This window comes from Cotesia glomerata, linkage group LG7, assembly GCF_020080835.1.
Source record: "Cotesia glomerata isolate CgM1 linkage group LG7, MPM_Cglom_v2.3, whole genome shotgun sequence".
NCBI classification, from domain to species: Eukaryota; Metazoa; Arthropoda; class Insecta; order Hymenoptera; family Braconidae; genus Cotesia; species Cotesia glomerata.
In genome coordinates, this window is record NC_058164.1 from 17083426 (window position 1) to 17109170 (window position 25745).

General features: G+C 39.7%; 1 protein-coding gene across 1 annotated transcript; it reads left to right on the forward strand.

The window, feature by feature from the left end:
* Positions 1-121: 121 nt before the first annotated feature.
* LOC123269327 (tRNA dimethylallyltransferase-like) lies at positions 122-24186 on the forward strand. The gene is made up of 4 exons (XM_044734936.1): positions 122-266; positions 23228-23341; positions 23445-23630; positions 23709-24186. Exons 2-4 carry the CDS (start codon positions 23309-23311, stop codon positions 23844-23846), a joined length of 357 nt encoding a protein of 118 aa, XP_044590871.1. The 5' UTR covers positions 122-266; positions 23228-23308; the 3' UTR covers positions 23847-24186.
* The last annotated feature ends 1559 nt before the right edge of the window (positions 24187-25745 follow it).

A 25745-nucleotide genomic window follows, 5' to 3' on the forward strand; every position in this document is an offset into this window, starting at 1 on the left:
GAACATATTAGAAATTCTGATACGGCCATATATGAGCATATCAGGCCCTGTCAGAAAATTTTTTCACGGGTGATGAAAATTCTATCATTATTTTTAGAAAGATATTAAGTAATACGTTTTAAGATCTGGAGTAATTGTTTTAATTTTATCGCAAATATTTACATTCCAGATTACCTGATTATACGAAAGGTATATTCCAATCAATTGGTTTCAAGGAGTTCCACAACTATTTGATTTTGCCAGAATCAGAGAAAAGTAGTGAAAAGGTATTTTTGAAAATATTGATAAATTTATAAATTTTTTTCAATATTTAACTGTCAGAACGAACATCTTCAAACAACATTCAACAGTTTATACGTGGACAGAAATTTTCGTTAAAAATTACCGTTTAATTTATTGTAATCGTAGGACATAATGCGGCCCTTCTTAACTTCCCGCTAAGAAAATCGAAGATTTTCAAAAATCGGGAAGTTATTGATTTTACCTCGTTTTTCGGAAATCGAGTTTTCATTACATCTCGACGTTTTGAGGTCCTAGGATGCTTCCCTGAATGTTTTCGCGATGATGTATGTATGTATGTATGTATGTATGTATGTATGTATGTATGTATGTATGTATGTATGTATGTATGTATGTATGTATGTATGTTTTTTTTTTTTTTTTTTTTGTAAAGAGGTACGAAAAAAGATCTTCAAAAGACACCGGTATCGTTAACTCTGCCGCCCATCTTCCGGCAAATATCGATAGTCGGTAGTGTGGAGATTTTGACCCACTAGAAAAAACATTCCTCTTCCCCTCTCCCCTAGATGGTACGGAGAGGACTGGATTGGAACCGCGTTAGCATTACTTCAATCCAGTCGTGCTGCGTCTCACGACGCCTACTCCTGGCTACTGGTCCCTTTCTGCGATTTTGTCTTTCAGGAGGTGCTGTGCATAAATTGCAACAGCTGACCAGTTTTCCTCTTGTTTGATCATATAAGTCACCAGGCTTGAGGGGGAGAGCCTGGTGCCTATGATCTCTTCGGTGCTTCTTCTGTAGTCCTTCCATCAAGCACACTCGAAGAATGTGTGTTCGGCGTCGTCGATTTTATCCGGGCAGTATTTGCATGTTGGTGTGCTGTGCAAACCCATCTTGAAAAGATAGGCATTGAACTGCCCATGTCCCGTCAATAGCTGGGTCAGGAAGAAGTCCGTGTCCCCGTGCTTTCGAGAAAGCCAGACGTTGATGTTTGGGATCAGGCACGCTGTCCATCTGCCCGTCTCTCCCGATGTCCATCGGTCCTGCCTCTCTTGCTGCGTTTCCGCCTTTATCCTCATTCTTGCGTCCTTCATGTTATCATCACTGTCTTTAGCGTCATAGAGTTCTGCTCTTTCGAACGCTAATAGGTCGATGGGCGCGGCTCCTGCAATGACCAATACGGCCGCTTCGGAAACTGTGCGGTAGGCGCAGGCAACCCTGAGAGCGCCTCGCCGCTGTACTGCTGCGATCTTTCGCCGGTAGGTCTTCTGCTTTAATATGTCTGCCCATATCTCCGCTCCATAAAGCAGTACCGAGTGGATTGCTTCTAGAAGAACTCTTCTCTTTTTTGTTCTTGGTCCCATGGTGTTGGTCATAATTCGTGCTAGGCTAGACACAGTTTTGCTGGCTTTCTTGCATGCACTGTCGAGGTGTTCACGGAAAGATAGTTTCTCGTCTATCATAACCCCTAGATACCGCCGGGCCCTTGTTGACGTCAGCGTTGTTCCTCCCATGTCCATAGCGAATGGTTTTGGAAACCATTTTTGACGGGTCAAAACGACCATCTCGGTTTTCTGTTTGGCAAGTTTCAGGTGATGATTATCGAGCCAAGTCTCGACGGTGTCGATGGTTTCCCGAACTAGCAGTTCGGCTTCTTCCACGCTGTCCGCCACTATAGTGGCTGCAACGTCGTCTGCAAAGCCTGTTAGCTCTACTTGCTCTGGCAACGGGATTTCAAGAAGCTCGTCGTAGACTGCGTTCCATAGATCAGGCCCCATTATTGAGCCTTGCGGCACGCCAGCCGTTATGGGGTATTCTTGTGGACCTTCAGTAGTTTCCACTATTAGCTTTCTATCGTCAAGGTTGTTGTCGACTAGTGCCAGATTTTCTGGCTCCGCGTCAAACTTGTGCTCCAGAGCGTCTAAAATGTCTCGCCAATTTGCGCTGTTAAATGCGTTTTTGATATCTAGCGTGAGGAGAAGACATACTTTACGAGCTTTGAGGCTACCATCCTGTTTTGAGTGACTTGGCCGCGTCTTGTAGTTCCTTAGTTGTGAAGGGCGTTACTTCGTTGTTTTTAGTGTATTGTTTCTTCTCCCGCGGCGGGAGTTTGGGGAGAAGCTCCGCTACGATGCTATCCATTAAGGCTGGAGACTTCGGCGCCTCTAGTGAAGCCTTTCCAAGTCGTTTGGTGACAATTTGGTAGGCTTTACCCCAGATGTCATTGTCGAGATCGTTGCAGATCTCTTTCCACAACTTTGCTTTACTTGCTTTGATGGCTCGATTTAGCGTTTTTTTGGCCTGCTTGTACTCTTTTGAATACAAGTCCTGGCTTGGGGAGCGTTTGGCGGCTCTCGTTGCGCGGCGACGTAGTTGATGGCACATTTTGCGAAGTTCCGCTATGTCTGTTGACCACCAGTATGCCGGCCTGCGAAAACTGCGGTTTTTCAACCGCGGCATAGAGGCGTCACATGCGGCAGAAATCTCCTTCATCGTATTTAGTACTGTCCTTTCTGTCTCGCTGCAAGTATCCGGAGTCGGGTTGTTCTGAAGGATAGACCAGCTCCGTGCAAGTGAAGCTCGCAGTGCCTCTGGATCAAGGTTCCTGACATTCCACTTTCGCTTAGAAAGGTCGTGTTGTGATACCGGAGCAGATGCCAATCCAACGTTAAATGTCACGAACTGGTGATCACTGCCACTGTATTTTTCGGATACTGTCCAGTTTTCAATCATGTTGGCAATTTTTGGAGTCGCCAACGAAATGTCGAGGATAGACTCTTGGTACCCCGGTCTTCTGAAAGTCGTGGTGCTCCCAGTATTTAGCACTATGAGGTCGAGTCTAGCCACGACGTCAGCGACCTCGTTGCCTCTGGTGTCGGAGAAATCAGCGCCCCATTCAGCCGATTTAGCATTGAAGTCACCAGCTACGATAACTTCGCCGTCGAACTTGGTGATCACATCCTCTATATTTGCCAGTTTCTGTCGGAACACACTAATCCCTTCGTTAGGTGAGAGATAGACGCTCATGAAGTAGGTTATGGGGGTTTGAATCCAGACAAAACCTACTCCACTTCCGCTGTTGATGGTGGTAACGTTCTTTGTATTTGCAATCCAGATTGCCGCCGTGCCAGTTTTGTCTGCGAACCATGCTCTATCTTGGAGGTTTAGATATTGCTCACAGATGAAGCAAACGTCGATCCTCTCTTCAAAGACTCGCTGGCGAAGTAAATTTTGTGCCAACGCACATCTATTCAGGTTTCCTTGAAGTATGCGTGTCATTTCTGCCCTTTTGTAGCTTCGGCAAGTGCGGTGCGGAATACCTTACAAGCCCCGGAGCCTGGAATATGACATAAGCTATCTGGAGCTTCTTGTTCCTCTGTACAGAGGAAGCACTTTGGCTGTTCAACGCAGTCTGCAGCTTTGTGGTTTCCTCCTCCGCATTTAAAGCAGCACTTGCTTCTGTCAGGCCCCTTGCAAGAGTTCGTCGCGTGCCCGTATCCGAGACATCTGATGCAGCGTGTTACTTTTACAACTGGTCGAATGCGGCAGTTGACCCATCCAATCATTATACGAGCCTTGTCAAGGATTTTGAACGCGCTAGCCTCGTCTATCTCGCAGAAGGCTGCCCGGTTACCCCGTCGAGTAGGCTTTGTCAAATTTACCCGTTTGATCTCCAGGCTGTCGGTGAAGTCACGTTTGAGTGCTTCGCGGACGTCGTTCTCAGTAGTGATGGCATCCAAGTCCAGGATCTCTGTTTTTATCGCAGCCGTGAAAGCGGTAGTGTCTTCAGTCTTGCGACCTATTTCTAGAAGAACGCCCCCTCGCTTCGTTTGTTTGATAGACTTTATGTCTACTCCAGTCTCTGTCGGATTAATCTTGGTTTTGATTTCCTTGAGGAGATCGGCGTATGTTCGCCCTTCAGCTGGTTGGACAAGCACAGCTTTAGTTTTTATCTTCTTCCTCCTCGGTTTCTTGGAGCCAACATTGCTTGGCTGGTTTTGGGCTGTAGCAGATCGAGCCACTGGCTCCTGTTCTTCCTTTTTCTTGTTTTTCCGACTCACTTTGGTCCAGGTATCACCCCGGGCTGTCTTCTTATGTGCTGGCTTATCGATTTCCGAGGAAGGGCTGGGCGTGGATAGCGGCCTCTTCTTGTTTTTCTCTTTTCTATGCTGTGTTTTCTCAGGAGTGACCGAAAACGTCTGGGATTTTTTGTTCAGATCCGGAGATGTTTGCGTGGTTCTCGCCGACTTCGTTGCTGGTTTGTTGGCCAACTTATATGCCGTGGCAATGGACGCTACTATTTTTCTGAGTTCGTGGTGGAGATTTCGTTTATCCTTTATGAACTCAGCTAATTCTTCGATCTTGCTACTGAGCCATTCCATTGTCGATTATTGACCGGTGACAGTCGGTAGAGAGTTTATCTTCCCTCGGCATGTGTGAGTGTTGACGGGAGCAACAGGTCTTCCACCTATTGGAGGAAAGTTTGTTTGCTGTGCGTCTACTTCCATCAGAGCTGTTTCTTTACCCCCTGTAGCATTGCTAGCATTGCTAGACAGCAGAGCCATGGGGTCTACTCCACTGTTCAAACGGTCGCTTGATAACGACGAGTTCAGGCCCATTTGTAAGCCTTCCCTCGCCGGCACTGAGGTATCCCTCCTCTGCACCGTAGACGATGTTTGAAATTGTTCTGACATTTCCATACCATCTTTTGCTAGGTTTTGGTCCACCCCGAGTATTCTATTTCCTCGGTACCCGACGCATCTGACGTGCAGATATGCCGGACATTCCCCTATCCGCCACCTGAAGAGGCGCCCGATGCGAGACCCAGCAAGCCCGACACGAGATGTATGTATGTATGTATGTTTTTTTTTCTTTTTTTTTTCTTTATTTTATAAAAGAGGTAAAATACATTTACGTATGCCAAGACAAGGTGTTGGTGCCAGGACTAGGTGTTGGTGCCTGGGTATGTCAGACTCAGAAGTCAATTTTATTTTGCAACAATACCGACTAAACATCCTCCTCTCTCCTTCTCCCATAGATCGGGACCACGTTAGCATTACTTCGATCCAGTCCATGTTGTGTCTCACGACACCTACTTCTTGTTATTACTGATTTCTAATCCCTTTCTGCGATTTTTTCGTTTAAAAGGCGCTGCGCGTAGGCTGCGACAGCTAACCAGTTTTCTTCTTTTGTGATCATGCAGGTTATTAAGCTCTCAGGGGAGAGCGTAGTGCCAATAGTTTCATCAGTACTGCTTTTGTAGTCCTTCCACCGGTCACACTCGAAAAACGTGTGCTCGGCGTTGTCAATTTTGTCTGGGCAGTATTTGCACGTTGGTGTGCTGTGCAAACCCATCTTGAAAATATAGGCATTAAGTTGCCCATGTCTCGTTAATAACTGGGTCAGGAAGAAGTCCGTGTCCCCGTGCTTTCGAGAAAGCCAGACGTTGATGTTTGGGATCAGGCACGCTGTCCATCTGCCCGTCTCTCCCGATGTCCATCGGTCCTGCCACTCTTGCTGCGTTTCCGCCTTTATCCTCGTTCTTGCGTCCTTCATGTTTTCGTCACTGTTTTTAGCGTCATAGAGTTTTGCTCTTTCGAACGCTAATAGGTCGATGGGCGCGGCTCCCGCAATGACCAATATAGCCGCCTCGGAAACCGTTCGATATATGCAGGCAACCCTGAGAGCGCCTCGCTGCTGCAATGCCGCTATTTTTTGTCGGTAGGTCTTCTGTTTCAATATGTCTGCCCATATTTCTGCTCCATAAAGCAGAACCGAGTGGACTACTTCTAGAAGAACTCTTCTCTTTTTGGTTCTTGGTCCCATAGTGTTGGTCATGATTCTTGCTAGGCTAGACACCGTCTTGCTGGCTTTCTTGAATGCACTGTCAAGGTGTTCGTGGAAAAATACTTTCTCGTCTATCATTACCCCTAGATAGTGCAGGGCCCTTGTTGACGTCAGTGTTGTTTCTTCTATGTCCACAGCGAATGGTTTTGGGAACCATTTTTGACGTGTCAGAACAACCGTTTCGGTTTTATGCTTGGCGAGTTTCAGGTAGTGTTTATCAAGCCAGGTTTCGACGGCGTCAATGGTTTCCCGGATCAGTAATTCGGCCTCTTCTACACTGTCTACTACTATCGTGGCCGCAACGTCGTCTGCAAAGCCCGTTAGCTCTACTTGCTTTGGTAACAAGATTTCAAGAAGCTCGTCGTAGTCTGCATTCCATAGATCGGGCCCCATTATTGAGCCTTGCGGTACGCCAGCTGTTATGGCGTATTCTTGTGGGCCTTCCGTAGTTTCCGCTATTAGTTTTCTTTCGTCCAGGTAGTTGTCGACTAATGCCAGATTCTCTGGCTCCGCGTCATACTTGTGCTCCAGAGCATCCAAAATGTCTCCCCAATTTGCGCTGTTAAATGCGTTTTTGACATCTAGCGTAAGGAAGAGACATACTTTACGAGCTTTGAGGCCATGCCTGTGTTGCTGTCTTTATAACTTTCTCGATCGGCCCGACTGTCGAACGACCTTTCCGGAAGCCATGCTTGTTGGTGGCAAAACCTCCAGCACGGTCGATGTCGTTGCGAAGTCTCCCTTGTATGAGCTTCTTGAGCAGTTTTCCAGCAATGTCTAGCATACAGAGTGGTCTAAACGACGAAGGTGTTACGGGGGTTCCCTTTCCTTTGTCTAAGAGAACCAATCTCTGCCGCTTTTAGACCACGGAGAACGTGCCAGTTGCCAAGCATGCGTTGTAGGTGTTCAGGAGTATGTCTGGGTGTTCCAGGGCTACAATCTTGATCACCGCTGCCGGGATGCCATCAGGTCCAGGTGCCTTTCCTGTTTTGAGTGACTTGGCCGCGTCTTGTAGTTCCTTAGTTGTGAAGGGTGTTCCTTCGCTGTTTTTAGCGTAGTGTTTCTTCTCCCGCGGTAAGGTGTGTGTGTGTGTGTGTGTGTGTGTGTGTGTGTGTGGCCGTCTGTAAACCTCTCATAACTTTTGAACGGCTTGACCGATTTAATCGCGGTTGGTGCCATTCAAATAAACTTGACTGAACTTAGATTTTGAATATACTTTGGAACGATTCGGACCGGTAGATTTTGAGAAATCGCAAAAAAACTACAAAAAAAAAAATTTTTTCCAATGTGGTTTGTTTTGAATAACTTTTAAGCGGCTTTACCGATCAATTCCAAAAACTAATCAGCTATTAACATCAAAAAACCATGTCGATCGCCGCCAGTCCGGTCAAAATCAGTTGATTCGTTCGTGAGTTATCGTTGACGAAAGAATACCGAAAAAAAGTGTTTTTTCAGAATTACTCCGAAATTTTACGTTCTATCAATTTAAACTTGAAGATATTTCATGAAGCTCAAAGAATTGCATCGAATGCCATTAATCGCGTGGAAATCGGTTTATTCATTCAAAAGTTATTGAGATTTGAAAATTCAAAAAATAGTGTTTTATCAAACTTCTATCAACTTTTTGAGCTCAAAAGCATATAAAAGCTATTTTTTTGAGCTCAGAGAGCTCAAGATAGCAGACAAATTGTATTTATAAGCTCGAACAGCTCAAAAATGTCACAAGTTCAATTTCCAGCGTTTAGGTATAGAATTGGCGGGAAATTGCAGGGATGGCCTTCAGGGTCAACCGTTTTACTAATTTTTATAATTACCATTTCTGAACTTAAAGTAACGAAATAATTCATTTATTTTATGGTAGACTTCAAAAAACTTATCGAAAACCAAATAAATTGTACGGTAGACTACGGTAAAATTTGTTGAGAAAATTATGACGACGGTTGACCCTAAAAGCCATCCCTCCAACTTCCCGCTCATTTTGTACTTAAGTGCTCAAAATTACACATTACGTTTTTGAGCTCTTCGAGCTCGAAAATATGATTTTTGTGTCATTTTGAGCTCTTCAAGCTCAAAACTTTTATAGCAGTTCAATAAAACAAAATTTTTTGAATTTTCAAACTTTTAAATGAATGAACCGCCATGAAAAAACATTTTTTTTCGGGTTTCTTTCGACAACGATAACTCACGAGCGAATCAACCGATTTCGACCAGACTGAGGGCAATCGACGTGGTATTTTGATGTTAAGAGCTGATTAGTTTTTTAAATCGATCGATAAAACTGTTTAAAAGTTATTTCAAAAAACCACATTTGAAAAATTTCTTTTTGTATTTTTTTTTAGACATTTCTCAAAATCTACCACACATACATACATACATACATGTCCTATACATACATCTATACAGCCCTATAATGGGTTGGTCACACTAACTGACCTAGCAAGGCAATCGTTCCCTGCTGTAACTCACTGGGAGTGTCCGGAACCCGTGTCGATTATTTCCGACGATGCGGGCCACGGCTGATGTGAGCTTGCTCTGCCGAGGTGTAAGTTGCAGCAGTGGATCAGGAGCCAGTCACTTCGGGCCTTGATCAGGAAGTACGCAGTGAGTGTTAGAGAACGGAATCTTCACCGCTCCGAGCGAGTCTAGTCCGTCCGAGTATTCCGGGACTGGCTAAGTGTCGGCTAGGCCTCAGGGAACTGGGGTAGGAGTACTATCTTCGAGGGTACACCCGTTCCTAGTTATGACAACCCGCTCCACTCCGTACGATGCGCTGGTAAATCAAAAAAGTATGAGTAATTTACTAGAAACAAACAAGAGTGGAAACGGGCTTCATGCCCAACAAGCAGCGATTGACGCAAGCGCTGATATTAAGCGGTCGCAAGCGCTCGAACGCCTTGAAAAGCTGATAAAGTCCAAGACGACTAGTGTAGCTAACGCCCTTCAAAGGTTTTTAGAAACTGGACGAAGAGTGGTGCTCATCATTGCAGCGCATTTCCCGTGCTACACCGGAGAAAACCTGTCAAGCTGTCGTCGTGACTGACGAAGCAATGGACACCGGAGCCGAAGGTGACGGTGAATCAGTCGCTGAAGACCGGCGTGAAACTTTCGGCAACCCTGGTAAGAGCAAAGAAAGAACCTCTCCAGACCCAACATTCAGCCAAGCAACAAAGAAGAAGGACCTGAAGAAAAGCCCTCTGCAAATAGCAGCACTGCAAAGCGACGAACAGATGAAAGCGTCAGCTTGGCAACGAGTTCAGTCTAAAAAAGAACAGAAAAGGCAAAGGAAAGAGCAGCTCCCGAAGCAACCGTCGAAAGAGCCCCGGTCGGAACCTAAGCGGAAGAAACCGCGAAAGTGGATCAGGCCTGACGCTCTGATCATCCATCCGGTCGAGAAGGAGAAGTACGCCGAAATATTGCGTCGTATAAAGCAGGCCGTCCCTGACGAACAGGTCCGCACAACCGTGGAAAAGATCCACAAAACCAAAACCGGGGACATGCTGATTACGCTCTCAAAGAAGAGTATTGACAAAGGCCAAGCCTTGCAAAAGACCATCACGGATATTCTTCAAAAAGAGGCCGAAGTAATCTGCAAAGGACCGCAGAAGACCATCGAAATCCGAGTCATTGATGATGACACGACGGAGGACATTCAGACTGCCCTGAAAACGGAAATCGGAGAAACTTGCGAAATACCACTAGAGGTTATCAAGATCCATAAGCCCTACAGAGGTACGCAAACGGCTACAGTGACACTACCAGCAGCTGCAGCACAACAGCTACTGGAAGGAAACGGCAAAATAAGAATTGGCTGGGTCAACTACCGAATTAGAGCAACAAAGAGACCGATACAATGCTTCGAATGTTGGCACTTTGGGCACTTTGGATCACAGTGCAAAAGTGAAATCGACTGATCTAAGCACTGCATAAGGTGCGGAAGAGAAGGACACAAGATTGCTGATTGCAAAAATCCAGCCAAATGTGTATTATACGCTGACGATCTAGGTGCGCAGGACGCTGCCCACCATGCTGGCACATACAAATGCCCGGTTTTCAAAGAGGCACTCGAGAAAATGACATATAAACGAGCATGAAGATACTGCAGCTCAACCTCAATCATTGTGAGGCTGCGCATGATTAGCTCATAAAAACCGTGTGCGAACTAGAGCTAGACTTAGTACTGATAGCAGAACCATATAAACATCTGAGTACCCAACCCTTGGAATCGGACAGCACCAACAAAGCTGTAATTTAGTCCTGTGACAAATTACCATTCCAGAAAGCAGTCAACAACAGAGAAGCCGGATTTGTAGCAGCATGGGTAGACGGAATTCGTTTCTACAACTGCTATGCCCTGCCGCGTCTTTCTTTGGAACAATTCATCGATTTTGTTGATCGTCTAACCATAGATGCAAGGCAACACTTTCCCGTAGCAATAGCAGGTGACTTCAATTCCTGGGCAGTAGACTGGGGCAGCAAGTTCACCAATGCACGAGGAAAGGCTTTACTTGAAGCAATGGCCACACTAGATGTTGTCCTCCTTAACACTGGTGAGACACCAACATATTCAAAAGGAGAGGCAAGCTCTATAGTGGATCTTACGTTCGTCAGCAGCAGTTTTATGAGAGGAAGCTATTCTTGGGTAGTTATGAACGCCTACACTGCCAGCGACCACTACGCCGTCCTTTGGGAAGTATCAACTGGCCAGAACCCTCGAATAATTACCAGACAAACTAACGCAGTTGGATGAAAAGTAAAAGCTTTTGACCCAGCTACTTTGATAGTAGCCTTAGATAGCGACCCGACTACCACAAGGAGTGCTGAAGAGAAAGCAAAAGAGCTAATGAAGAGAGTGACCTAGGCCTGCGACGCTTGTATGCCCTGGAAATGTGGCATGAATCATCAATCTTCGGTACACTGGTGGAACGATAACATCAGCGCTCTTCGTAAAGAGTGTTTGAAAAGAAGAAGAATATCTCAGCGTGGCTACCGTCGACCTAACTCTGCAGAACTGGTGGCAGAGTACAAAAAGGCCCGTCGAGAATTGAATAGAGCTATCAAGGATAGCAAAAGTCGCTGTTGGAAGGAACTCGTCGAAGAGGTAGAGAAAGATCTGTGGGGCAGACCGTACAAGGTGGTCATGACCCACCTGAAATAACAACCAATGCCGTCACCTACATGTCCACAACTACTAGAGAAAATCGTCTGTACGTTGTTTCCTCAGCAACGTGAGTTGATCTATTCGTCACTGCAGCCTGACCCTGAAGACATCCCACCTGTCACAGAGGAAGAATTGATGGAGGCATGCAATCGTGTAGGGAATAATAAGGCGCCGGGATTGGATGGAATTCCAAACATTGCTTTAAAAACATCTATTAAAGCAGCGCCGGCATTATTCATAGATACCTACAATGCGTGTCTCAAGGAAGGAGTCTTTCCTGAAAGGTGGAAGCGGCAAAGACTTGTACTGCTCCCGAAAGGAAAGAAGCCACCTGACAAACCATCATCTTACCGTCCACTCTGCATGTTAGACACGGCGGGTAAGATATTAGAGCGGATAATTCACCAAAGAATAGAAACAGTAGTTGACCTACTCCTGGCAGACAACCAATTTGGTTTTCGAAAAGGATGATCAACCCTGAATGCAATCAACCTGGTCGTCAACACAGCTAAGGATGCGATTGCTGGAAAGAGATGGAATCGTGGCATAAAAAAGTATTGTTTAGTGGCTGCATTAGACATCAAAAATGCTTTCAACTCTGCTAACTGGGACTGCGTAATGCGTGCCCTCGAAGAGAAACGAGTTCCAGGGTATTTGCGTAGAATGGTAGCAAGCTACTTCACAAATAGAATTCTCAAATATGACACAAAAAGTGGTCCTATGGAGTATGATATTACTGGTGGTGTACCACAGGGCTCAGTTCTAGGTCCTCTGCTATAGAACATCCTGTATGATGGTCTCCTGAAAATAGCATTGCCAGCAGAAGTGAAACTGGTAGCATATGCAGATGATGTTGCCGTGGTGATTGTCGCGAAGCATCTCGAAGAGATAAATCTAGCCTTCGACATTACATTTAGACGGATTAACTTATGGATGGATACGGTGAACTTGCAATTATTTAAGCATAAAACCGAAGCAGTGCTCATTACCAGCAGGAAATCGATGGAAACCATCAAGTTACAAGTTGGTGAACATGAGATCACATCACAACCGTACATTCGGTACCTGGGAGTGATGCTTGATGCTCAACTCAATTTCAAGCAACAAGTCGAACATGTGACTGCCAAAGCATCAGTAGTTAGAGCGAGCCTAGCACGACTGATGCCTAACATTGATGGACCAAAGCAGAGCAGAAGACTACTGCTGTCATCAGTAGTAATATCCGTGCTCACATATAACATATCCATTTGGGCTGACACGTTAGAGGCGCAAGAATCATGGAGAAAAGCGGGTCCAATTTATAAACAGAGCGCCCTGAGATTTGCCAGTGCCTTCCGCACAATATCAGAAGAAGCAGTTTGCGTCATTGCTGGAACCCTACCTCTTAGAGTACTAGCAGAGGAAAGAGTAAGAGGGCGCTAAAGAGTACTAAAGAGTACTAGCAGAGAAATTAGTAAGAGGGCGCTAAAGAGTGACAACGTGGAGTTGAATCGCTCCTCTTAATTTAACTATCAATTTATTTCATCAATCAGTATCAAGTGTTGTTTGGATAACATTCAGTGTAAATAAAATCATACTTCAGATTGACATATAAACAGTGGTTTTTTATATTGTGTATCGGGAGTTGTCGTTTACTTTATCTTGGTCATTCTGGTGCTAACCTATAACCAAGTAACCAAGTAATTATAACTTTCGCCATTAGCGCTATCTGTAGCACGGGTGCAGAAGCTTTTACTAATTACCGTATTACTGTGAAATCTATATTACCGGCAAACATATATTTTATTTTGTTCTCAGTGTTACTTTATTTTCTTTATAACCTCCAGTTTCACTTTATTTTTCTAATTAATATACAAAACTACATCTGAATAAACTGGTTAAAAAGTGCATACTTAACTTATCCAACATGCCGAAAGTGAATAGCCCTGCAAATAACCCTGCAAATTCCTCTAAAAAATGTAAGGGCTGTAATAGTGCTATTGTTAATGTTAACCCGGTGTTTTGTAAACAATGTGGATCATCGTATCACCCTGGATGCGCGAAAGCCACCTCAGTTCTGGCAAATGGAGGATTTCAGAAGTGTTGTGGCATCAAAAAGTCGCTGTCTCTTGAAGATATTAGGGAGATGTTCCGTACAGAAACTGTCACATTAAGAAATGACATTAATGAGGACAATCAGAAGTTCATTGACCCACTTAAAATGAGCATAACTGAGCTCAGGGCTGATGTGGAAAAATTTACTGCTGGCATTGAAACAAAACTCCATGATTTTGATGAAGGTCAAAGAAAAATAACAAATGAATTATGCTCAGTTCGCGTGGATATTAATAAAAACATCGAATCCATAGTCAATATTCAAGTAAAATTAGATAACAACAACGAGAACATTGAAAGATTGGTACTTGAAGAAATGGAAGATCGTATTAACCGTTCCACCAACGTAGTTATCTTTGGTCTTCAGGAATCACATGACGTAAATAATGAAGTCAGAAAGCAGTTCGACTCTGGTCAAATAGCAACTGTAATGAATGCGTTAAAACTTAACATAGCGCATGTGGACCACCATCGCCTAGGTAAATACTCAACTGCTCTTACGGTCCCAAGACCTCTAAAATTACGCCTCCGACACTCTCATGACACTGACATTTTAATACAGAACATTGTGGAACACAAACGCAAAAAATCTCTTCCGGAAGAATTGTCCAAGATAGCGATCTCAAAAGATCGCACTATTCGTCAACGAGCAGCACAAAAGGAAGCAGAAGCCGAGTTAAAACGTCGCACAGCCGAAGGGGAATTGAATCTTATGATAGTGATGAGGCGTGGAATGCCGATCATCACCAAACGTCATCAGAAACAGCGGAATACAGCAGAGACAAACACACAATATTAAATAGTACAATTAAACATTTTTCATTGTACTATCAAAATGTTCGAGGCATAAAATCAAAACTCAACACGATATACTGTAATACAGCATTTATAGAGTATAATATTTTTGTTTTTTCTGAAACGTGGCTCAGTCCTATAGTCTTTTCATCTGAAGTATTCGATATTAATTTATTTTCTGTTTTTAGGTGTGACAGGCGACCGGACTTCAGGAGGTCTGGAGGCGGAGTCCTGATAGCATGTGAGGTTACACTCAAAGCTCTGTCAATAGATTTTGTAGATATTTTGCTCCAGTTTAACCAGATTGAAATTGTGGGTGTTTTAATTAACTCACATATTACTACAACATTAATTGCAATATATGTACCGCCTGACTTGGACCCTCAAACTTACTCAGACTTCCTGGAGATCCTGTCGTCTCACTCGTGCATGGATGCTGTGTCATTGATTATACTAGGTGACTTCAACTCTCCTCTCTTCTATCAACACATCAGCTCCGGATCATCGTCTAACAAATCTGACTTTTAGTATCTTTTGCATCCTATCTCAATCTCAAGCAACACAACAACATTCTCAATTGCAGCAATCGTTTACTTGATTTGGTCTTTGCATCTGACGACTGCTTTGTTGAGCTTTGTACTGATCCAATTATTAAGATCGACCCTTATCATCCTGCTTTATTAATTTCTATGCAAGTATTGTCTACGCGTACAAAAGAAACCAGTAAGAAACCTGTATGTAAATTTAACTTTCATCATCTGGAGAAGGCTTCGCTCATGTGGGAGCTTGATCAACTAGACTGGTCAAATCTGGACATGGAAGTCTCATGTAACTCTATGTGTGACATATTCTATGAACTACTTGATGTCGCAATGTGCAGAGCTATTCCTGTGTGCAAAGGTCATTCCCATCGTAGTACCCCTTATCCACCGTGGTTCACGAGTGATATTATATATGATTGTAAACTCAAGGAAAAAATCAGGATAAAATATCGCAAAAATCATAATATTTATCTCCGTGAACAATACAATGGTCTTAGAGCTTCGCTAAAAACAAGAATTAAAGTAGCTTACAGCGAGTATCAGGTAAAAATAGAGTCCCGACTGACTGAAGATCCAAAAAGTTTCTGGAAATTTATAAAACACAAAAAGAATAACAATCAGTTCCCAGCATGTTTCGTAATCAATGACAAAATCTGTCCAAACCCTGAAACCATTGCTTCTGCTTTTGCTAGTCATTTTAGTAATGTTTATCTAGCTAACGATAGAAACACTTCTGACATAACGAATAGGAATATGAACCAATTAGATACTCTAGGCGGAATCGAATTCCTGTCAGAAGATGACATTTTACGTTACCTTAAAAAATTACCGGACAAGATGTCAACAGGAATCGATGGCATACCGTGTTCAATAGTTAGGTCATGTGCTAGGTGTTTTGCAAAACCCCTTAAAATTATATTCAATAACTGCCTAAGATTTGGTATCTTCCCAGAGAAATGGAAACTGAGTAAAGTATGCCCTATTCTTAAGTCAGGTGACAATGCTCTTGTAACTAACTACCGTCCAATATCAATAATCTCGGTATTTGCAAAAGTATTTGAAATGGCAATATACGATAAACTCTTACCTTTTTTTAAAATGGAAATATCAGATGCACAACATGGTTTCTTTAAACAAAGATCTACAGTCACAAACTTACTATCTTTCACGCAATACGTTAATGACGTTGTATCAGACAATGGACAGGTTGACATGATAACGACTGACTTCGCCAAAGCGTTCGATAGAGTAAATATACATATCTTGATCAAGAGACTTAAAAGATATTGGTATACCGGAGCAACTTCTGAGCTTGTTATCTTCTTATCTTATAGGCAGGAAAAATTTGGTCTTATTTAATGGATACTATTCTTCGGAATTTGTATCTACCTCAGGTGTACCACAAGGCTCCAATCTAGGACCATTACTATTCCTTATATTCATCAATCCATTACCGGATAATATCTCATGCTTCTTTGAGCTCTTCGCAGATGATGGTAAGTTCTATATGCAAATTAAATCGGAAGCTGATTGTCAATTCTTGCAGAGAAATTTGGATGTCCTAGCACTCTGGTGTAGTGACAACAAACTGTCGATTAATGAAGATAAGTGTCAAGTAATGACAATTACTAGAACTAAATCACCCATTTTGTATGAATACAAATTGAATGGTATTAAGCTCAATGCAGTCACTATATGTAAGGACCTTGGTGTATTATTTGACTGTCGGTTGACATTTCAAGATCATTTTAATTATATCGTTAATACGGCGTTAAGAACTCTCGGTTTTGTTATAAGATGTACAAAGAATTTTAAATGTATTAAAGCTATAAAGACATTGTACATCGCCCTTGTACGTCCTAAATTGGAATACGCTTCCATAGTATGGTCCCCAACGTATAAAAAACACATACTTGAGATTGAGAAAGTCCAAAGAAAATTTCTGAAATACTTATCTTTTAAAATTACTGGTATGTACCCTGCGTTGGGTACCAACTATATACAGTTATGCAATGATGCTGGTGTGTTGACCCTGGAGGAGAGGAGAGCTTGCTCATCTATATTATTTGTAAAAAAGTTGCTTACAGGTTTAGTAGACTGTCCTAGATTATTGCAGCAGGTACCAATATTAATACCGTCGTGTAATTTAAGAACAACAGATTTATTTTATTTACCCACAGTCAAGTCAGTTCTGGCTCAAACTTCCCCTGTTTATAGGATGTTAAAACTATGTAATATAATTGTAAACAATTGCGTACATGATTGCGACTTACTAGGATCTACTCAAATATTAACTACCAATGACATAGCATCTATTCTAGTAAACTTGCGTAGTTAACTCTAAATAAATTTTAAATAACAGCACAGGAATTAATAAATCAGATTAAATTTTAATTTTAATGAATATATTATGTCAATTTAACAATATTTATCTGTGTTAACTATTTTATGTGTCTCTCTTGTGTAAAACTCGATGTAATTAAAATTATTATTAGTGGCCCTGTTAATGGCAATTGCTGTTGGGCCTAAATGTAAATAAATAAATAAATAAATAAATAAATAAAAAGACGGGCCCTTTACCAACGAAAAAGGTCAACTGCACTGAGCCCTGAAGAACTTAGAATTGAAGAACGGCAGAACAGCATAGGCCGATGGCAACTACAATAGGATGCCGCAGAGAAGGGTAGGTGGACGCACCGCCTCATACCTCGGATCGACATTTGGCTTAACCGGAATCACGGCGAGGTCAATTACTATCTTACATAGACGTTGTCGGGACACGGGTGTTTTCGAAAGTATTTCCACCGCTTTAAGCACGATGATTCTTCGGAGTGCCCGCCCTGCCCAGGAGTTGCTGAAGATGCAGAGCACGTCTTCTTTGTATGTCCTCGTTTCGATTCACAGCGTGAAGATGCAACCAGATTCACTAGTGGAAGCAATGTTGTCATCAGAAGCTGCCCGGAACGCTACCAACACGTTTCCAACAGAAGTCCTCAAAGACTTGCGTTCCACCGAAAGAAGAAGAGCAAATATCAGAAGATGTGAGGAAGGAAGTTAAAACCTTAGTCACCGGAGGGAAAAACAGTAGCTAGTTCCTCCCCTCACGAAGTAATGCCTGACGGCGGTTCCCATGTGGGATTAGAGGAAAGAAGAAAAGGGGTTTAGAGTTTAGTGAGTAGGGGCATTAGCGTCGAGTTTTAGTATGATGCTGCGTCGAGTCGTCACATATCCAGGTGAAACAGCTATTCCTATAATCCGTAAAAAGGATTCCCCCTCCCCTAAAAAAAAAAAAAAAAAAAGTGTGTGCTTGTAACCTTTACGCGCGATTGAAGTAAAACTTCTTCGGCGTTGACGGCATATATCACTGAAATGATGAAATTTTAACTTGAATAATAAATATCACATTATAATTTAATTATATTTGGCTCCCCGCTTTTACTAATCCCGCCAAAATTTCTCACAATTATTTACTATTAAGTACAATTATTTCTTAAAAAAAAAAAAAACATTAACATGGCCCTTTTATTATGGTTTTTGTGTGAAAAAATATTCTACAAGAAATTATTGCTGACAATTTTTGTCGCGAGAAATTTTTGCATGAGAAAAAAAAGACGGACACCGATATTTTGCATACTATTGTCAGGATAATTTAATGGAGATTGATTTGACACTTTTCAAAAATTGATTTAGTTTACTAGAAGCGGAAAAAAAACCTCAAAATAGGTCAAAAAATTTTCCTGTCCGTCATGTATGAAACTCTGAAAACACTATAACTTGCGAAAAAATGCATCAATTAAGTTAAATTTTTAACTTCCCGCTAAGAAAATTGAAAATTTTCAAAAGTCGGGAAGTTATTGGCTCTACCCCGTTTTTCGAAAATCGAGTTCTCATCAATCTCGACGTTTTAAGGTCCTAGGAAGCTTCCCTGAATGTTTTCGCGATGGTGTCAGTATGTCTGTATGAATGTGCGTGTGTGTGTGTGTGTGTGTGTGTGTGTGTGTTTGTGTGTGTGTGTGTGTGTGTGTGTGTGTGTGTGTGTGTGTGTGTGTGTGTGTGTGTGTGTGTGTGTGTGATCCTTTTATAACTTTTGAACAGCTCGACCGATTTCATCACGGTTGGTGCCATTCGAAAGAGCTTGACCAAACTTAGATTTTGGATATACTTTGGACCGATACGGACTTATAGATTTTGAGAAATCTCAAGACAGCTACAAAAAAAAAAATTTTTTTAATGTTTTTTTGAAATAAGTTTCAAATGGCTTTACCGATCGATTTCAAAAACTAATCAGCTCTTAACATAAAAAAACCACGTCGATCGCCGCCAGCCCGGTCAAAATCGGTTTATTCGTTCGTGAGTTATCGTTGTCGAAAGAAAACCGAAAAAAGTGTTTTTTTGGAATTACTTCGAAATTCTTTGTTCGATCGATTTAAATTTTGCGGTTTGAAAATTCAGAAAGTAGTGTTTTATCAAACTTCTATCAGACTTTTGAGCTCGAATAACTCATAAGCATAAAAAAGCTATCTCTTTAAGCTCGGAGAGCTCAAAATAACACAGAAATTGTACTTTTCAGCTTGAAGAGCTCAAAAACAAAATAAGTGAAATTTCGAGCGTTTAGGTATGGAGTTAGCGGGAAGTTGCACGGATAGCCTTTAGGGTCACCCGGTTTCCTAATTTTTTTTTAATTCTTCAGGATAATTGTAAGCCACCGAATGCGAATGATTAGGTAATTCAGTGTCATTCACATACAATTAACAAAATAAAAAAGCCAGAAGACTGTATATCTATATGAGGTATTCCATGCCAAATCGACTACTTTTAAACTCGACCCCTTTAAATTTAGCTGAAACTTTGTCATTCTTTTCTACCGTTTGAAAAACATTTTTGAGAATATTTTCAAATTTTTTTGTCCAACCCAAAAAAAGTTTTGAATTTCCCAAAAAATTGGCTTTTTTATTTTCAAATAGCTATAACTTTTTTAGCCATTGACCTTTGGGTACTTTTTTTTTTTTAATTCTTGTTTTTGAATGAATTTTTCGAAAAAATACACAAAAAAAATTAAATATGATCAATTCTATAAAATAATCGGTTTTTTTTTAACAAAATCGTTATTTTATCAAAGTTGGCCACTTTTTTTTTTTATTTATTTTTCTCAAAAAAAACTTCAATCAATTTGAAAACTATTCCCGTTCATCTCGGGCAGGGCTGATTTTTTTTATATTTTTTTTATTTAATTGAAAAAACAAAATTGTAAAATTTTCAGAAATAATAAAATTTTACAAATATAAATAATGCTGTGAAACGGGAAAGAATAGGAGTCACGGTAATTATTACGTGAAGCGTTCCACATTCACGTAACAGGATATTGGTAGGAAAGGATTGAGAAAGGAATGTGGAGATCATAATCTTAATGGGAGTTTATAGAATATGCGAGAAAAAATTATTAGATAGCTCGGACTGGGATTCGAACCCAGAACCTTCCGAAGACATGTCGGCTACTCTACTATTTGATCTATCCGGTCTATACTAAATTTCTTTTCGCTTATTCTATATACATTAAGCCACACCGTCCATCTTACGGCAAGCATTTGACAATTTTTGTTTTCAATTAAATAAAAAAAATATATAAAAAATCGGCCGTGCCCGGGATGAGCGGGAATAGTTGTCAAATTGATTGAAGTTTTTTTTGAGAAAAAAAAATAAAAGAAAAAATTAGGATGACGGTTAACCCTAAAGGCCATCCCTGCAACTTCCCGCTCATTTTGTACTTAAGCGCTCAAAATTACACATTACGTTTTTGAGCTCTTCGAGCTCAAAAATATGATTTTTGTGTCATATAGAGCTCTTCGAGCTCAAAACTCTAATAGCAGTTTAATAAAACACGATTTTTTGAATTTTAAAACGGCAATAACTTTCAAATGAAAGAATCGATTTTCACACGGTTAGCGGCATTCGACACAGTTTTGGAAGCCCCAGAAAGAATTTTCAAGTTTAAATCGATCGAGCAAGGAATTTCGATGTAATTCCGTAAAAACACTTTTTTTGGTTTTCTGTCGACAATGATAACTCACGAACGTTTGCCGTGATCGACGTGGTTTTTTGATCTTAAGAGCTGATTAGATTTTGGGATTGATCGGTGAAGCCATTTAAAAGTAATTCCAAAAAAACTACATTTCAAAAAATTTTTTTTGTAGTTTTTTTCAGATTTCTCAAAATCTACCGGTTCGAATCGTTCCAAAAGGTATTTAAAATCGGATAGCTTAACTGGTAGAGCCTTTGGCGCGTAACCAAATGATCCGGGTTCGAGTCCCGGTCTGGGCTGTCTGAATTATTTTTTCGGTTACCGAAAAATTCCTACTGAGTAAGGTCCCTCCTCCCCCCTTTATCCTTTATTTCCCCAGTTCCCAAATTTGTCTTTAATGACAAATTTAGCTATAAATTATGGCTAAATTTTGGTCAAGCCTTTTCGAATGGCGCCAACCGCGATGAAATCGGTCAAGCCGTTCAAAAGTTATAAGAGGGTCACATACATACATACACACATACATACACACACACACATACATACATACATACTGACATCATCGCGAAAACATTCAGGGAAGCTTTTTAGGACCTCAAAACGTCAAGATCTGATGAGAACTTGATTTTCGAAAAATGGGGTAAAACCAATAACTTCCCGATTTTTGAAAATTTTCAATTTTCTTAGCGGGAAGTTAAAAAGTGGCCAACTTCGAAAAAATAACGATTTTGTTCATCAAAAAACCGATTATTTTATAGAATCGATCATATTTAATTTTTTTTGTGTATTTTTTCGAAAAGTTCATTCAAAAACAAGAATTAAAAAAAAAGGGGCCCAAAGGTCAATGTCTAAAAAAGTTATGGCTATTTGAAAATAAAAAAGCCACTTTTTTGGGAAATTCAAAACTTTTTTTGGGTTGGACAAAAAAATTTGAAAAAATTCTCAAAAATGTTTATCAAAGGGTAGAAAAGAATGATAAAGTTTCAGCTAAATCTAAAGGGGTCGAGTTCAAAAGTGGTCGATTTGGCATGGAATACCTCATATATATATCCATGTAAAATTTACATGGATGGTGATATATCTATACAAATTATGTACTATTTGTACTATTGTCTGTTATGAATAGCAAGATAATTTAAAATAAACGTAATTATAACCCTATTACGCTGAAGCCTCTTTGTTTGTGCTTCTCGAATAATTTTTTGACACTCGTAAATCCACATTTGATAATCATATTCACTGCACATTATTTCACAGACTAATATTTTTACAAAAATATATTTCTTCTATTAATTTTTGTAACCAGGCTACTATGTTTGATCGTAATTAGCGAAATTTTACAGACAACTTAATGTTTATTATTCAATACGTAACCTATAAAGTACAGCGGCAACATCGATACATCGACTTTCGATAATAACATCCTATTTGTCGCTCAAATTTGACGCTTAACGCTGTAATTTATCGCTACACTTTTTCTAGATGACGCAGATATCAAAATCTCGTCACCTGACTATATTGAACGCTGGAAATCAGCGTCAAGCGTTAGCATGAAAAAGCACCTTTATGTTTTTTTTTTTTTTAATATTTCATAATTAAATGAGCATTATGAGTCGTGAACTTTTGGATTTTCTAAATTGAATTTTGTAGAATGTCGCAATCGTCAGAAAATTTATTAATAATTTATTTATTACAAAAGTAATAAATAAACAAGTATACTTAGAAATTTTCAAAAAACTTTGCAATTTAAAATAATTTTTTTAAAACTGTTCAATTTTTATTCACTTTGCTATTCATAATTGATCCGTTTTAAAATATTGGAAATAAATAATCCTATTTGATTATAATATTTGCCACTAGCTGGCGTATAAGTCAAGAAGCGTGAAGTATATAACATTTACTTACGACCAATCCAAATTATTATTTTTGAATAGCGGAAACTACACAGACTATAGTAAGCGTTACTTCCGTCAGAAAAAAAATCTGAGTTACTCCCTAGTCGCGCCTAAAGAAGTTTTACTTCAAAAAAAAAAATACATACATACATACATACATACAGACAGACACACGGACATTATCGCGAAAACATTCAGGGAAGCTTCCTAGGACCTCAAAACGTCGAGATGTGATGAAAACTCGACTTTCGAAAAAAGAGGTAAAACCAATAACTTCCCGATTTTTTAAAATTTTCAATTTTCTTAGCGGGAAGTTAAAAAACTTAAAAGTTTTCTCACTTACCGACAAATGATTAGGTTATGCCATCCGTCCCACGATGACCGTGAATTTAACGGTAATTTTTAAAGAAAATTTCTTTCAGTGTACATAAGGTCATACTGATCCTATTTTAGAGTTGGAATTTATTTTACCGCGAAAACGATGATCTTTGTTCAAAGTTTAGGTTCTCAAATTTTTTGAAGATTAAACAATGTTCATTTACGCAATTTTTAAAAAAAATTTATAAAATATTTTATGCATAGATACAATGATTTGTATTGATTTTGAGAGAATGTTAGTTACATTGTATAACGTTTCAGGGAAAAGCTCTTCTTCGGCAAGGAATTTCAGACCTCAAATTGGTAACGAGAAGATACGCCCGACGACAACAAAAATGGATAATGAATCGTTTCATAAAACGGATTGATCGACAAGTAATAATATTTTTCACAAAGAAATTTATATTTTAGTGATATTTATCACTAAGTAATTTATATGTTTTATAAATGTAACGTATGCCATTTGTTTCACATCAAGGTACCTCCCATATATGATTTGGATTGCACCAATATTGAGGAATGGAATTCTAAAGTCCTAGAATCAGCTGTTGAAATTATAAATGCCAAGTTAAGAGGTGATGTACCTACTCAAAAGCCTCTTAATGGAAGTAGCCTAGATGAAAAGTTTTCTGATAGCAGTAACGAAGAAAGTCATTGGTGTGAGGTAAAAATAGAGTTTTTTGTATATTTGCGTAAGAATATTGCACAGTTATAGCATAATATACTTCATATTCTTCCACAGATTTGTCAAAAAATATTAATTGGAGACTTGCAGTGGAAGTCTCACAAAAACGGTGCCAAACACAAAAAAATGGAAATAAAGAAACGGAAAGTTATGTCTCATCATATCAATGAAAATAAAATTTCTTTTATATTTTAAGGCCATTACTATTGGTATAAGTATCACATCATATTTTTAATTGTCAGATGTGTTTTTTTACTCATTATTACTGCATACAATAATGGAATTAAAATTCTTAAATAGATTTAGATTTGATTGAACTTTCAAAAACTATATTAATAGCATTTTAAAATACATGTTGATAACTCGTGTTGAGTTATTCAATAATAGAGAGTTCAGTTGTTATAACATCCGTACATGACGATTCTTGTACATTCGAATTATTTAAATAGAGAAGTTGTATGTTTTGTGATTAATCGTTTGTTCATAGTTGAGTGAAAAGTATTAAAAGAAAAAATAAAAAAAAATATTTTGATAATTATTTTCCAAGTAATTTTTAAAAATCTATACTCAAACATTAGTGACGTCATTATATCGGTTGTACAACGTTACCGCCTGTTGAGTTGAAAAAATGTCCTTGTTCACGCTGTCATCTAAAATAAAAATTTAAACTCAATTACATAATCTAGGTTGTATTTTGTATAAAATAAGTTGATAAATGTAAAAAAAAGTTTTTTTACGAAGGTCAAAAAATTAATTATGAACATGATATAAATAATTGAAAACTGCGGCCAGGTTTTGACTGACGATATTGAATAAAATACTTCACGAAACCCGAAAGGTTTTGATAAACGATTGGTGAGATAAGCCACGAATAGCTGGATGAAAATTATAGCCCGGAACTGTGTTAATACACACTAAGCTTTCGTTTCCCAAGTATTATTTTGCACGCCTCACAGCGCGAAGCACGTGAGGTTGTGCTTTATACTCGACTCGTCAAGGTCAAACAATTTTGTGATTTTTGAATGCCTCTATCACAACCATATTACACTTACACAATCATATAAGTAAATAAAAAATTTAAAGATGGCGTCAGAGTAAATACGGGTCTTGCCACGCTCCTGTTATTTTGTCATTGTTCTGGTGTTTATAATCATTTTCCATCATTTATCTTTGGTGTATCAGAGTGTGTTGATATGGTGATCAATCTGAAATAATTGGTGTAGCTGGAAGTGTGCTATAATTTTTGTAATTGCGATTTTTCATACTTCCCTGGCGGTTTCGGCGACACGGTGAAAGCACGGTCGAATGACGGTTGTTTCACGGTCGTTTCACCGTATAAAGTTCGTTCTTACCGAGCGATCTGTCAGTCAGCATCGGATACCGTTGTGAACGATATCTACTATAAATTTATTGAATATTTACGGTGCATACGCAAGTGAATCTACGACGTTATGACCGACACTGTACGCTCAATATACTGTCCAAATACGGTGATTTTACGCTACTATCACGGACAATAAAATAAAAAAAAATTTGCGGACAGTCTAGACCGAGACTCGAACCCGATTCATCTGGTCGCGCGCCCAAGACTCTACCAGCTAGGCTATCTAAGACACTGCACGAAACATTAGATTCAGTCACATCATAAGGTGTCAAAACCAAGTCATTTTTTTTTTTCATTGCACAGATAAAAATAGCTTAAATAAAGTTATATTTTTTCCATGACTTCAAAATAATAATCGTAATAAATGATTCAAATTTTTGATGATTACGAAATTCTTAATTTCGAAATTATGGTGAAATTATTAACTGTATAAAAAAAGATCTGGAAAAGAAATTGCTAAAAATTGAATTGTTAAAAAAAAATATCTCATAATAATAAACAGAATTACAATAATTTAATATTTTTTTTTAATTTTTCATCCCGATTAGTTACTGAAAATTTCTCATTTACCTATTTTTTTATACACTTTGAGTATTTTTAATGTAATAAAAAAAAAATATAATCAGCACTTTTTCATTGTTGACTAGTAAAAAATTCCTGACTTACCGACATTATACGCTCGTTTCACGGTCGTTTCACTCACAGACTAC